Source organism: Gopherus evgoodei, chromosome 12 (assembly GCF_007399415.2).
Source record: "Gopherus evgoodei ecotype Sinaloan lineage chromosome 12, rGopEvg1_v1.p, whole genome shotgun sequence".
In the NCBI taxonomy this organism is placed as follows: domain Eukaryota; kingdom Metazoa; phylum Chordata; order Testudines; family Testudinidae; genus Gopherus; species Gopherus evgoodei.
In genome coordinates, this window is record NC_044333.1 from 39,582,353 (window position 1) to 39,596,234 (window position 13,882).

General features: G+C 64.4%; 1 protein-coding gene across 5 annotated transcripts in view; it reads right to left on the reverse strand.

The window, feature by feature from the left end:
* PIEZO1 (piezo type mechanosensitive ion channel component 1) overlaps positions 1–13,882 on the reverse strand; it is a 106,620-nt gene that overhangs the window by 13,521 nt on the left and 79,217 nt on the right. For 4 of the 5 annotated variants that reach the window (XM_030581616.1, XM_030581619.1, XM_030581617.1 and 1 more), the window contains exons 15-31: positions 13,182–13,330; positions 12,353–12,532; positions 11,241–11,323; positions 10,653–10,813; positions 10,142–10,318; positions 9,723–9,848; positions 9,109–9,309; positions 8,603–8,807; positions 7,940–8,044; positions 7,257–7,410; positions 6,649–6,892; positions 5,999–6,095; positions 4,965–5,133; positions 4,383–4,472; positions 4,020–4,108; positions 3,185–3,256; positions 137–237 (exon numbers count right to left, since the gene is read on the reverse strand). In XM_030581616.1, the coding sequence (XP_030437476.1) occupies positions 137–237; positions 3,185–3,256; positions 4,020–4,108; positions 4,383–4,472; positions 4,965–5,133; positions 5,999–6,095; positions 6,649–6,892; positions 7,257–7,410; positions 7,940–8,044; positions 8,603–8,807; positions 9,109–9,309; positions 9,723–9,848; positions 10,142–10,318; positions 10,653–10,813; positions 11,241–11,323; positions 12,353–12,532; positions 13,182–13,330 (2,403 nt within the window). The remainder of the gene's footprint in view (positions 1–136; positions 238–3,184; positions 3,257–4,019; positions 4,109–4,382; positions 4,473–4,964; positions 5,134–5,998; positions 6,096–6,648; positions 6,893–7,256; positions 7,411–7,939; positions 8,045–8,602; positions 8,808–9,108; positions 9,310–9,722; positions 9,849–10,141; positions 10,319–10,652; positions 10,814–11,240; positions 11,324–12,352; positions 12,533–13,181; positions 13,331–13,882) is intronic. The other variant, XM_030581618.1, reaches the window with a different exon arrangement.

A 13,882-nucleotide genomic window follows, 5' to 3' on the forward strand; every position in this document is an offset into this window, starting at 1 on the left:
AGGGATAGGTGGACAGAATGCAGCTGGACGGCTGGACAGAGCGGACAGACGGCCGGACACCCTGTTTGTCCAGCCATGACCACGGCTAGCAGGTGGTTGCCCGGCTCCAGCGGGGCTGGCAGGGCGCTGCCCTTACCTGGAATGCACTCTGCTTGGCTGGCTTCTGCTCCTCCAAGCTGGCCTCCTCCTCCTCCTCACTGTCCGACTCGAAGAGGAAATACTCACCCGAGTGCAGCACTGTGGGAAGCCGGGGGGGAGACAACACACAACAGCTGGTGTCATGGAGGGACCTGCACAGGACACAGCCGGGGAGGGAAGGTCCCTGCCCCCACCCCCCTGACTCCTGGTGGGGGGCGGGAATGGCGCTCAGACTAGCCCCCACAGCACTGACGGCTCTGGGGCTTTGACCAGCACAGCCCAGGATAAGGTGAAGTCAGGCCTATGGCTCGGGGGCAGAGCCAACCTGGAGGCTGCCCTGAGTGCGGCGTATCTCAGGGCATCATCAGTTCAACCCAGAGAGCAGCCGCTTACCCTCGTCACGGTGCTCCTCCTGGCGGGCTCCCCACGGACCCCACTCTTGCTGCGCGTGAGACCCGAGCCTGTCTATGGGGCCCTGCCTGCACCCTAGATGTCCTCGCACCTCCACCCAATGGCACAAAGGGAGCCCAGTGCCCCAGTTTCTTCCCCGGGACCTCAGAGGAGCAGTGGGGAAAGCGGGCAGGGCGTGGAAGCCACATGGACACCCCAGCTCAAGGAACCACTCTTGCTGCAGGGTCAGGAACCGTCCTCTCTGGGCAGCTGCCCAGCCGGCTCCCACTCCTGATGGCTCCCAAGCGTGGAGGTGGGTAGAAATTCACCAGCAGGACGACCCTGCCAAAATGGGCCTCTGATCCAGACGTCTCTTCCAACAAGCAGCGTCTTGGAGGGGGGGTAGCCTGAGCTCTGCGGGGCTGCCCTGCCTTTGAGAAACGGGGACGTTCTTCAGGCAGGCCCCCAAGGCTGCCTCAGATCCAGCAGAACAAGGGCTACCATGGCGCGGTGGGTCGAACACGGCTAGTTCCTACCATGTCTTCACCTGTGGAGAACCGCTGGGGGGTGCCCGTGGCCCCTGGTCTCTATCAGCAAAGGCCAAGTGCAGCATGGCGGTGTCCTGGAATTATTCTGTTCTGCTGGCGTGACTCACCAAGCTCCCTGTGAGGTCTCTTTCTGCTGCCTCTCATGGACTCCTCTTCCACTGTGCTACCGAGGCGGGGGGGGGGTAGAGTGGGAGCTGAGCCCTGCTCTGCCCAGCACAGGAGGAGGAAGAGGACTTTACTTCCTCCGAGGGAGGGACCCTTCTATCAGGCCCTGGTGGAGAAGAGGACAGTACAAGGGACACCTCCCTTACCTTGGCGTACCCATGTCTCCGACACTGACCGTTTGGAAAGGCAACCTCAGAGGGACAGCTGATGGCTATTTGGCCCACAGATAAATTGCTCAGCACCCTCTTTGGCTTAGATACCAAGAGAGCTGGTGCCATGGTGTCAGGTCCCACAGGCGGTTCCCAGGCAATCGGCACAGTGCAGGATGGCACAGTGATCCGAGTACTGATACCCGCGGGGCTGGGGGCTGGTATCAAAGTGACACAGACCGCTGTGCTCTTGGAGTTTGGTCCTGAGGCACCAGACGTGGGGTTTCCAGCCTCTGGCCCTTTGCACGTGGAGTCTGAGACAAGCCACAGGTCTGTCGTCTTGCAGCTCGACCTGCTAGCCCCAGAGATGGTGCCCGCGCCTTGGCTCCGCCCTGGAGCAACACTGCTTCCAGCCCCGGTCACAGGATGGCGATGCTGGGGTGCGACAGGCAAACAGGGCTTTGAGTAGACGCGGCCTGCGAGCTGGGCGTGGACTCTGGGGCACTGACCAAGAGACGGCGCCCTGCCTGAGCCCCTCTTGGAGCCAGGGGAGGCTGGATCCAATCTCTCAGCTCCAGGCAGGCGTCCCTTGCACCATGTGCACTTGGAGAAAGAGCAATGGGCAGCTCGTCCCTCCGGCCGCATCCCTCTTGTACGTAGGCCAGGTGCTGTGAGGGGCCATTGCAAATAGGCTTGGGAGTGAGCCACAGGGAGCAGCCTTGATCCCCCAAGATTTCACTTGTGTCACGTGGCTAGTGCCACATACTGAGGGTGGGGGCTGCCTAGCCTACCTGAACCTTAGCGGAGACAAATATACACACAGCTACTTTGCCAAGAGGCGATCAAGCAAGTGCCTACACAGCGCCGGCACGGTGCACAGAGGGCCGGTGGACGCTACGCTGGTCTGTCCTGCGGCCACGGAGGGGTGGGAGGGGGCCAGAAGGAACTGAGGGGAAGTTGGGTTAGCTCCACACCCTTTATGCCCTTGGGTGGAGGGATGGGGGAGGACAGCCCTATACACACTGATGGCCAAAGAATCCGATCTCACACACTCACACACCAAGAATGGAGTCCCTGAAGAGCCACCGAGTGCTCTGCTGGATGAGCATTAAAACAGCTGCATCCCAATCAATCAGTCACCGACCAGCCCTGGAGCCCGTGGCTAGCGCCCTGGGGTGCAGCACTCACAGAGCATGCTGGCACCTCTATGGCCAGGCACTCGGGGATTTTCAGGGGCCATGTGCCAGTTTGTACCAGTGACTTCCCCAGGAGGAACCAGTGCGCACGAGCACCTGAATGGCACCCGCCCCTGCAGGCAGGGCCCCAGGGCAGACATTCTGCACACATAGTAGCTGCATGGTTAGTGCACGTAACCAAGCCCCACCTAGGTTTAAGCCTGAAGCCTGGTTCCAGGGACCCTCTGCTCGGGGGGGAGATTGTCCCGGGACTTCCCTACAAAGGGGCTCCACTGGGCACCTAGGATTTGTCCCCAAGCCCCTCACTGATTAGTACCGACAAGCACAGAAACACCAGGTTAGCACCCTAGAGTGTGGGTGGGAAGAGGAGCTGGGCTCGGGGCCATGCAGGGCAGGACAGACCACCAGCACCGGTGCCAGCCGTGAGGAAGGCACCATTGGAGCCGCCGCCCCAGGGCTGCAGAGGGGACGAGGGAGCTGGCAGATCAGCCTTGCCTCTGCTGCAGCCCCCCCACAGGTGTTAGTGACCCTCCAGCAGAAGGGTTAGAGCCGAGGGCAGTCGCCCGTGTTAGTGCTCCATGCTGGGGAGGGGCAGTACCTGCGGCATGGTCTAACCAGGGCCGCCACCAATTCTTCCTCTGCCGGGAAGGGTCCTTCTCACCACTTGGCTCTGCGGAACGGGCACATCGGAGGGTGAGGACCACGTTGGCTGGGGCAAGATGCCTGTTGGCCACACCAGCTCACACCCAGCCACTCTGCCCCACGGCGGCAGCCAAGACCGTAGCACAGAGCTCGTCATGGAGCAGGGCACAGCAGGCAAGGTGACAGGCCATGTCCAATGCGCTGAGTGGAAATGAACACGCCCGGTGTGCCTGACCCAGCCTCTGAGGCTGCTTGGGGGCGAGTGGGACAGGGAGGGAGGACCTTGAGCTTCCTCGCAGTCTTCACAGCACAGAGCTGTGGCGCCCAGGCCAGCAAAGGAACTAGTGCTGCTGTGGGGGCATGAACCCCGGGGGTGGCACCATCTGAGGGCAAACAACCTTGCTGCGCTGCTAAGGGAGGGTCTGGGGGAGAACCGGGATGGATGTGGGGCTTCCTGGGGCAGGGAAATGACAGACATGTGGGAGGGAGGGACAGACAGATGTTTCTGCTCAGCGTGGGGGGTTATGGGCCACCTGTCTCTCCAGGACACCGGGCGTGGACCATGCAGCCCCACCCTGTACACCCCAGGTCCCCAAAAGCCACTGCCAGTTCTCTCTTGCCCTACAGCCCGTCCTACGCAGCCAGGCTCCCATGGGGATACCAGCCCGGCAAAGGGCACTGGGTGCACACAACTGCCTGAGGGGTGTCAGCAGGAGCTAGCACTGGGCTAGGGAGGCTGCTGCTCCTATGATACCAGGCTGCGTGCCTCTGGCTGGCCCTGCCACTCTCACCTGGCTGGTCCTCGTCCGGGGCCTCGGCGGAGTCGCTGCGGTGCTGCCCTAGGTGGTACTTCTCCTGCTTCGCCCGGATCCTTTCCATCCTGCAGCCACAAACATAGAGCAGCTCTGGGCGTTGTCGCTGTCTGGCCCTGGGCTCCAGCCGTCTGTCTGATCACAGGTAGCACGCAGGGACCCCAGGCATGGGTACAGGAGACCTTCTCCTTGCCCATTTCCTCCCCTACCCCCAGCTGGGGGGTTCCATCTCCCCCCACAGAACCAGGCGGGCAGCCTCCGCTCTCCAGGCCCTTGTTTGTCAGAGGGGGCAGTGGGCAGCGAGAACCCCTAGCCCGGGGCCCACCCTCTCCGCTGACTCACTGCCGCTTGAGCTGGGCCAGCGACTTCTCCTCGGCGTGCCGGTGGGAACTCATGCTCTTCAGGGTTCTGGCCTTGTACAGCGCAAATCCTCTGCGGAGACAGCACAGGGCAGTGAGCCAGGGCACACCCCTGCCCCGCACGCCGCCCCCCACCCGGGTGCTGCAGGCACCTGCCCCAGAGCACAGCGAGACAACCTCCGCCCCCAGGGCACCGCCCCCAGCACTCGAGGCACAATGGATCCAGGAGCAGAACACTGGCACCTCCAACTTCCCCTGGGGCCCCAGGGAGCTGGGCTCTCCAGCCCCTGCTAGCCTCTGGGAGGGGACCCACAGGAACTAGGGCCTCCAGTCCCCAGCAGTCCATGGGAGCTGGGGGAAATGCAGCCTTCAGCCTCTGCCGGGGGCATAAGCAGGAGAGGCACAAGAATGCCACCTCCATGCCCAGTCTGGTTCTCAGAGCACAGGCTGGACCGGAGGCAGAAGCACTGGGGATCACGCCTCACAGGGAGATTCCCCCCCGCCGCTGTGAGACGGCTCCCAGCCTGCCCCACCAGCACGCATCCCCTGGCCATGCCGCCCCCACCTGGAGGCCTGCAAGGCTGAGGCCTGGAGCTCCGTCATGACATGCAGGAAATAGTAACTGAGGAAGACTCTGCGCTGGAGGAGGAGGAAGAAGAAGCAGATACTGTCCCAGATGATGCCAGCCTCCTCCACGGGCAGCGAGCAGTCCTGGTCCTTGCCCATCTCCTTGGCTGGCAAAGCAGAGAGACAGGAGCGTTCAGGGCATGAGGCCGAGCCCAGCAACCGCACGGCAAACAGCAGCACGAGGCTGTGTCGGACTCCGTCCCCCGCACTAGGGCTATGTCTACACAGCACACTAACCCAGGTCCTGACTCAGGGTTGAGCCCACACCCCCCTTCTGTCCACACGCAGATCTGTCTGACGGGTCACAAGCACTCAGAAACCAGGCCCTCATGCCCTGCTGGGGGGAGGGTCACAGCCTGAGTCCTGTTGTGATTTGGGGCCACGCCCCATCGTTGCGCAGTGTGGGCACAGCTCAAGCCACGGACCCGGCTCAGAAGACTGCACAGCACAGTATGGATATGCTGGCACGGGTGAGAGACCCAGGCTCAGCACCTGTAAGCCCAGGTTTACAGCGCAGTGTGGACACTCCAGGGCAGGCTTGAAAACCCCGAGTCTACAATGCAGTGTAGACACATCCTTTGAGACCCTGGGCCTCAACCCCCACACTGCAGGCATGAAGATCTCCAGGACTCAGCCCCCACCTTCTGGACACTGGGAGACCTCAGGCTCCCCTCCCAGAGTGCTGGGCCGCCCACTTCCAACCTCACAACACCCTGAGCCTTGGCCCCTCCCAGCCTCTTGACACTAAGGCCTGGGGTCCCCCAATGGGCCAGCCCCTCACTGATACTGGGATAGGCCCATGGGCCAAGCCCCTGGCATACAGTGGGGGGGTGTGAGAGAGCAGGGGCGCTAGTATGAGGCTTCTGCTCCCCCCCAGAGATATACTGTCCAAGCCTGAGATGTCTATGGCTGTGCCTGGAGTGCCCATCACAGCCTGCCCGCAGACACTCTGCCCTGCAGACGGATACTCACGGTCATAGTAGCCCTTGACAGTACAGACCAGGCTGAAGAGCTGGATCACCCAGCAGAAGTTGCTCTGCATCTGCTGCACGAAGACGCAGGAGAGGAGCTGCCGGGACAGAGTGGGAGAGGGGGTCAGTCCCCCCTCACTGAGGGCCCCTGGGACCATTTCCCTCCCCCCAAGCTGCCCACTCGGGCCCCTGCCACTCTGCTGCACACTCCCCTGTATGTAAAGGAAACACATGCCCAGCCGTGCCCCGCCAGCGCTTCCGAAAGGACAGGCAGAAGGCCCCTACGGAGGAGGGGGCTCCCACAGGGGCACGTGAACCATGCCCAACCCATCTGGCTCCAGGGCCACCCGGAGCTCTGAATTCTGCATGGACAAGGAAGGCAGAGCCCCCCTCGCCCACCCAGCCCTGGGGGATGTCTCCATGGGGCCAGGGGAGCAGGCAATGGGCAGATCACCAAGGAGGAAAGGTGCCAGGGCAAGGCGCAGAGTGGAACTCGGGCTGGCCCCAAAGAGGATGCATGGGGGTGCTAAGAGGGTGCTCCCTTGAGCTCTGGCAAACCCAGCAGTGCCCCTGTCCCCCAGGTCCTGCCAGGGCTCTCCCAGCCATGCCTGGTGCCCATTCCCAGGGGGCGTTGGCAGGGGCAGTGCTCACCGACAGCATGTTCTTGGAGATGATGACGGTGACGTTGTAGAGGATGAGGCAGTCCCAGAGCATCAGCCGGGCCTTGGCCGGCTTGCGCAGCATGGCCGTGCCGAAGAGCAGCAGGTAGAAGCAGGCCAGCAGGTAGCCCAGGCCGAAGATGCTGATGCGGGTGGCACCGGTGATGAAGACCACGACCAGGACGAACCAGAAGAAGTAACGGAACACCACCACCTTCAGCATGTCCAGGTACGACCTGCAGCCGGGACAGCCGGCTCATAGCAGCACTGACAGCCCTGGAGCCACAGGGCAGGGGCGGCCCTCCCACCTATCCCTGCAGCACAACAGGCAGCTCGGTCCTGGGTGGCAGAACACCCCTTCCCCAAGGAGCAGAGCGAGAGGCCCCACAGGCCGCCAGATCATCTCCATGCCTCATCCCCTTCCTGTGGCCCTCCACCGTCAGAGTAATGTCCTGCTCTCCTGAGCCAGGAACCCCAGCCTGCGGGTCCCCAGCCCCTCTGCACACTGCTTTCAAGAGAGCGGGCCCTGCACCCTGTGAGCCGGGAGCTGACCAGGCCAGGCCAGGTCCCGCTCCCTGCGCTGCCCCGGGAGCCCCCTACCTGCAGTTGATGAAGTTGGGCACCGGGTTGGGTCTGCCCCTGGCCAGCTCCAGCTGGTCCGTGTTCTCCCCGGCCGCCCTCAGCCACTCCTCCGTCCGCTCAGCTGTAAAGACCTGCCACTGCTGGGAGGCGCAGAGCAGCAGCAGGAAGTCACCTGCAGGGAGAAGAGTCAAAGGGACCCCACCATGCCACCACCATGGGCACCTTGGAGAATGAGCTGGATGGACCCCAGCCAGGCCCCACCTCCAAGGGGGCAGACCCCAGCCAGGCCCCTTCCCCTGCCTGGATGGCACAGCTGGTTCTCACCTCCATGGAAGCTGCTCCCCATGACACGCCCAGAAGTGCGAAGCACATGGTGAATACCCAGCTGGCTGGGTCCTGGGGCCAGTGGGCGAGGCTGGCAGCCAAGCTCCTGTGGCTAGCAGCGGGGCTATGCAGGGGGAAAGTCAGGCCTGTAGGATTCCCCGGGGGAAGGATGCTGGCAACCAAGACTCTGCTCCCAAGGCCTGGAACGAGGCACATCCCGTGGGAGGAACACGCGCTGCCCAGGAGCCAGTGCACTGCTTTGTGGCTGGCTGCCGCTGGGAGGGTGGGTGGACGGACAGACGAGAAGCACCAGTCCCGTGGGGAGCAGTGGTGCCGCGGGGGCCGGGGGCATGCCCGGGGCGAGGATGGGCACTCACTGATGAGGTTAGTGGAGTTGGGCGCCATGTAGAAGTCAGGCAGGTACATCCATTTGATGAGAGCCGAGTTCATGGGGATGGAGCGGCTCCACCTCCAGGGATAGTCTGCGAAGGAGAGGAGAGGTCACCGGGAGAGGGGAGAGCTGGGGGGGAAGGAAGGGGGTCCTTACCTGTGCAGAGATCTGGGGGGATGGGAAGGAAGGGGGTCCCTGCCCATGCAGAGCTGAGGGGGGAAGGAAGGAGGTCCCTGCCCGTGCAGAGCTGGGGGGGAAGGAAGGAGGTCCCTGCCCGTGCAGAGCTGGGGGGGAAGGAAGGGGTCCCTGCCCGTGCAGAGCTGGGGGGAGGGAGTTCTTACCTGTGCAGAAATCTGGGGGGATGGGAAGGAACGGGGTCCCTGCCCATGCAGAGCTGAGGGGGGAAGGAAGGGGGTCCCTGCCCATGCAGAGCTGGGGGGGAAGGAAGGGGGTCCTTACCTGTGCAGAGATCTGGGGGGATGGGAAGGAAGGAGGTCCCTGCCCATGCAGAGCTGGGGGGGAAGGAAGGAGGTCCCTGCCCGTGCACAGATCTGGGGGGGGAAGGAAGGGGGTCCCTGCCCATGCAGAGATTTAGGAGCAGGGCTTCCAAGCATCCCCCGCTCTCCTGGTCCTGGCCCCTGGGCCTTACCTATGCAGAGGGCGGGGGGGATGCCCACGCACAGCAGGTACTGGTAGAGCAGGAAGAGGGCCAGGAAGAGGCAGTACTTTGGCCAGAGCCTGGCGATGGCGGCACGGCGGCGACGGGTCAGGATGACGACCAGCCAGCAGCCGTGTAGGATCACCATGAAGTTCATGCGCTGGCCGATCACGTTCACCGTCATGAGGAAGCAGACCTGGGCAAGGGGAGACGAGGGGCTGAGCTGCTGGCAACCCCATGCCAAGGGGCCTGACTGGCGCCGCCCTCTCCACACCGAGCCAGGGCGAGAAGAACAAGGGTCCCCCCTCCTGAACTGGACCCCAGGCAGCAGCGCCAGGGAATCACCACCCAGGGGAGTTAATTCCCCACAGCCGGTGCCCAAGCATTTCCGAAGGCAGGGTCTGGGCAGGGGTGGTTGTGCCATGCCGGGGTCCTGCTCACAGGGCTGGGGAGCGCCCGCTCCCATAAACCCGCCGCTCTCAGCCCTGCCCTCTCACCTCCAGGCCAAACTTGTAGTAGAAGTAGTTGATGAAGTATTTGGTGCAGCTCACAAGGCTCCGGTCCAGGTGCTCACGTGACGCCTCCTCGAAGAGCGTCCGGGTGATGGGCAGTACCAGCTGGTACTGCTTGCGGTAATACTCCTGGCGCCGGTACACAATGGCCTCGAAGACGAGCAGCATCAGCACCAGCAGGTGGTTCTGCAGGGGAACGGCCCGGGGCGAAGGTGAGTCCCAGCCGGGAGCGAGGTCTCGGGGCACTGTGGCCAGGAGGTTAAGTAGCCATGTCCCAGACCCCAGCTTGGGGTGGCAGAGAGGCAGGGGTGCTGGACTGCCCACGGCCCACATGGATTCCAGCTCTGCTGCCAACGCTGACCCCAGCAGAGGGGCAGTCGGTTCCCATTTTCACTGGGCCAGCGTGGACAGCGGGTGAATCCGGGTGGGCCAGTGGGCTGCTGCCTCCAAGGGCTCAAATCCTGCCTTGGGCCCCATGGGAGTAGCTGGGGGTCTCTGCCCCATGCCCGCTACGTGGGCATCCCCAGCAGGAGCATGTCAGCAGCAGAGCGGGCAGCGAGTCCAGCAGAGAGCAGAGGCAGTGCCTCCGAATCACTCACCTGGATGTAGCCCAGGTTGGGGAAGCCCTTGCGGATACCGAACCAGTTGGCAGGGTCCACGGGGCCCTGGTAGAGCGTGGAGTTCTTCACCTCCGACCCCAGCAGGTTGGTGTCGTTCAGTTGAGGCTGTTGAGAAAACACACAAAAGACATCAGCCCCCCAGCAGGGGGTCCCAAGATTCTCCATTGGAGGAAGGGTGTCAGAGCCACCAGCTGCCAATCCCTCTCACTGCCCCGTGCTGTCATGAGGCGGCAGCACATTGGGCTGCCCTGAAGGGATGGACATGCCGGTGGCAGTTCCCTGGGGCAGGATGGAGGGAGCCCCGCCGCCCTCCCAGGGCTGCCTGCTGCGGAAGCCTACAGGCCTGTGGGGAAGCCCCGATCCCCTCCTGGATCCTGTCCCATCCCTGCCCCGCACACCTGGGTGCAGTTGCTGGAGTACTCGCGTGGGTCGACGGCCTTCAGCTGGTAGAGCATCTTGCAGACAATGATGATGCAGACCCAGATGGTGCAGAGGCAGGAGGCCATGTGGCGGAAGCGGCAGTAGGGCAGGGCGAAGGCCCACAGCGCCACCAGCAGGAAGTTCATGACCGACACCTGCAGAGAGCACCACAGGAGCAAGGGCAGAGCTGGGGGTGCTGGTCAGGGGGCCCCCCACCTCAGGGGGACCTTCTAGCCTCACCACGGATGGCCAGGGCCCCCCACGGAGTCATGTGGCAACCAAAGGAACCCCTGGGCTAGCTAGCGGCCCCTCCCCTACCCTGACGCAGTGCCCTGCCCCCAGGATCCATCCCCCCATACAGGGCCCTCCCCATGGCTGGCAGAGGCCGATTCCCCAGCAGCAGCTCCAGAGCCCCAGGGGCAATGGGGGGAGGCCTCGAGGGCATTTTCCTTTCTGGGCTCCCGAGCACGCCCGCCCATCCTCCGGTACCTCCTGCAGCGCCACCCACACGGTGTAGAGCGCCACCAGCTTGAGGACGTGCAGCTCCAGCAGGCGCCGCACAAAGACCTGCCCTCGGGTGAGGATGTCGGAGAAGGTCCAGCCCAGCACCACCAGGCGCTCCAGCACCAGGCCCCACTTACTGGGCACCACTGCAAAGCAGAGCAGCTCGTCATGCTGTGCCCTCCCCTTCTCCCACCTGTTGTGTGCTGCCCTCCCCCACCTGCCCTGCGCTTCTCCTCCCCCACCTGCTCTGCGCTTCCTGTCCCCTCCTCCACCAGCCCCCCCCACCTGTGACCCCCTCCCCCACTAGCACCCACCCCATGCCTTGGGTGACCTGCCCCTCCCCCAGTAACCCCACGCACCCCTCGTGATCTCCCAACCTCCTTCCCCATCAGCCCCCACAACAGGCCCTGCCCCCTCCCCCACCTTTCCCCCCCCCCACCCTGCAGGCTCCCTCTCCCTTCCCAACATCTCTCCCCCCAGAGAAATGGCCCCTCCCCCCAAGTCCCAGCGTACCCCCAGTTCCCCCCAGCCGCACCTCGCTGGACTCTGTCCGGGGCCCTGAGAGGCGTTTACCTTCCGAAGCTGAGTCGGAGTCCCCAGGTTCAGCCTCCTCCTCTGCATGGGGCAGCAGGTGGCTCCCCCGCGCCTCCTCGCACCTGCAGCCAGGGGGGGAAGGGACAGGGTTTCAGGGGAGATGCTGAGAGGGGGATCCCTGGGGCTGGGACGCAGGTAGCAGAGGGGCCAGGTCCCCTTGGAGAAGCAGAAGTCAGATCCCAAAGGTGGGGTCTTGGGGTCAGTGCTCAGAGGGGAGAGCGGCCCTGCTGAGCTACCTGTCCTGATCCTGCAGCCCCTGGCATCTGACAGACACCCCCCGGCAGCGCCCTCTGCTGATACCACGCGCTGCATTGGCCGCCAGCCTGCCGGGTCACCCCAGCTCTCTGCACAGCAGTGTGCCCAGGGCTGCATCCCGAGGCCCCAGCAAGAGCAGCTTAGAACAGGGCTCGGCGCCGGCGCCCACAGGTGGCCCCTCCCTAGTTCAGGGCAGCAAGGGGGGCTGGGGAGGGAGGCCCAGCGCAGCCGGCAGCAGGCGCTACCCAAACATGCAGGAGCCCAATGCTGCTCCCGGCCCATCTGGGAACCAGGCACCGCACACTCCATTCCTCAAGATGTGTGGCAAATGGGCAGGGGAGGTGGCATGGGGCTGCCCAGGGGCAGGGGAAGTTCATCAGGGAAGGGGCTGCGTTGCCCGTGCACAGGGAGATACCAGGACCTCATTGCCCTCGTGTCAGACCAAGGGGCGTGAACGCCAGAGGCAGGGTCCCGTGCCAGCCCATCCCAAGCTCACATCCAGACCTGTTGGCAGAAGGGGCTCCTGCCTGCAGCCCAGGGGTGCCAGAGGAGCACCAGGCTGGAGCAGACAGGATGCCCAGAACTGCGCCCTCTCCCCGTAGACATCTCCTAGAGCCTGCCCCTGCCCCTGCCCCAGCCCCTTTCCCGGCTCCCTGGCCCCACAAACCCCGCATGCCCCTCCGCCAAGCCAAACCCAAGGACCAGGCTGCGAGCTCTGGCTCATCACGTTGTACTGGGGCACCAGGCAGGCCAGAGAGGAGGCTAATGGGACGCTGGGCCAGGTGCCCCCAGCGCAGCTCAGGGCACACCCAGCGCCAGGCAGGAGGGGAGCATACCTGGGGGCGGGCGGGCTCCGGGGCTCCGGCGGGGCCACGTGCTCCAGGTCGGTGATGCGCATGAAGGGGCGGTGGAAGTAGTGCAGCTGCAGGATGCAGGCTAGCAGGAAGAAGCCCGGGATGAGGATGCTGGAGAAGAGCTCGGAGACGCTGAACTGCTCCAGGCCCAGGTCGCCCAGCCTGGATGGGACGAGAGCGGCTGAGGACCAGGACAATGGAGCCCCCTCGGCTTCTGCATCCAACCCCAAATGCTGCTCCCCAGCCGCAGAGAGCAGAGCTGGAGAGCTCCACTGGGGCACTGCCCAGGTCCCAGCCCTCGCCTGGTGGGAGAGCAGCTAGTCCCTGGGGGAGGGGAACGGGGATGCCGGCAAAGCGCCCGGCAATGCAGGCTGTTACTGACATGGAGATGCCTGGTCCCGCCCACTCCCGGCACGCGATCCAGACAGTAGGCCGAGTGCTGGGACCCGGGAGCGTCCTCCCTGGGAATCGCCTGAGCGACCGCAGCGTAACCTGGAGTTTGTGCTAGGAGAGGGGTAGGGCTGGGAGAGGCTCTGCCACAGACAGCCTTTGAGGAAGTCCTTGCCCCTCTCCGTGCCTCAGTTTCCCTCTCCATAGACCGGGGGGAGGGAACAATCCTGCCATTCCTCTCGGGGGAGTGTCAATAGGCCAGGGTCTGTGCGCTCTGGCCCCTTTCCCAGGACAGACCCTGCCCTGCCGAGGGGATGAGGCGACCCCACTTGGGGCACCTAGGAGCTGAAGCAGCCAGTGAGCAAGGCTTGGCCTGGAGCGCCGTGCGGGCAGCGCCAGGGCTGGACGGGGCAGCACTCACTGCTGGTCGGTGAGGCCGGTCAGGTTGCGCCAGTACATGGGGAAGTCCTCGAACTGGAAGGTGTAGACGGCGATGAGCACCAGCATGGTGTAGGCAACCACCAGCCACCAGAAGCCCTTCAGCAGCTTCCTCCACAGGCTGTAGTAGACCTGTGGGGACGCCAGCCATGAGCACCGGGGCCCCACCTTGAGCCAGCCCTCCCCTGTAGCCCAGAGCCCAGCCGCACCCCCAGCTCCCAGCAGGGCTGCCCAGCTTCTCTGTCCTTGGGGCTGGCGCAGTGCCCCCTCTCCTGAGCCCACGACCAGCCAGCACCAGCACCAGCACCAACACCCCACCCGGAGCAGCCCTGTCACGACCCTTGGAGCCCGGCCTGGACCGCCAGCGGCTGCGCTAATTCGATGTCCCTTGCCCTGCCCCGACTGCTGGCTGCCACCCGCAGAGCGGCCCAGTCACCCAATGGGACCTTGGGGTTTCTTTAAGCCTCGGCACAGAGGGCTGGCCAGGAAGCACCCGCACAGCGGCCCGGTGCAACTGCCCACACGACACAGGTGGGTTCCCATCACAGCTGCAGACAGTGGATGATCGTGGGGCAGGTGCCCAGGCCACTCTTGAATCAGGCAGCAAGCGGCTGCCAAGGCCAGCGCCCCTTGCAGGGAACATGCCCCCTACCTGCCAGCCTCTCCCGCCGGGCACAGGCCTCA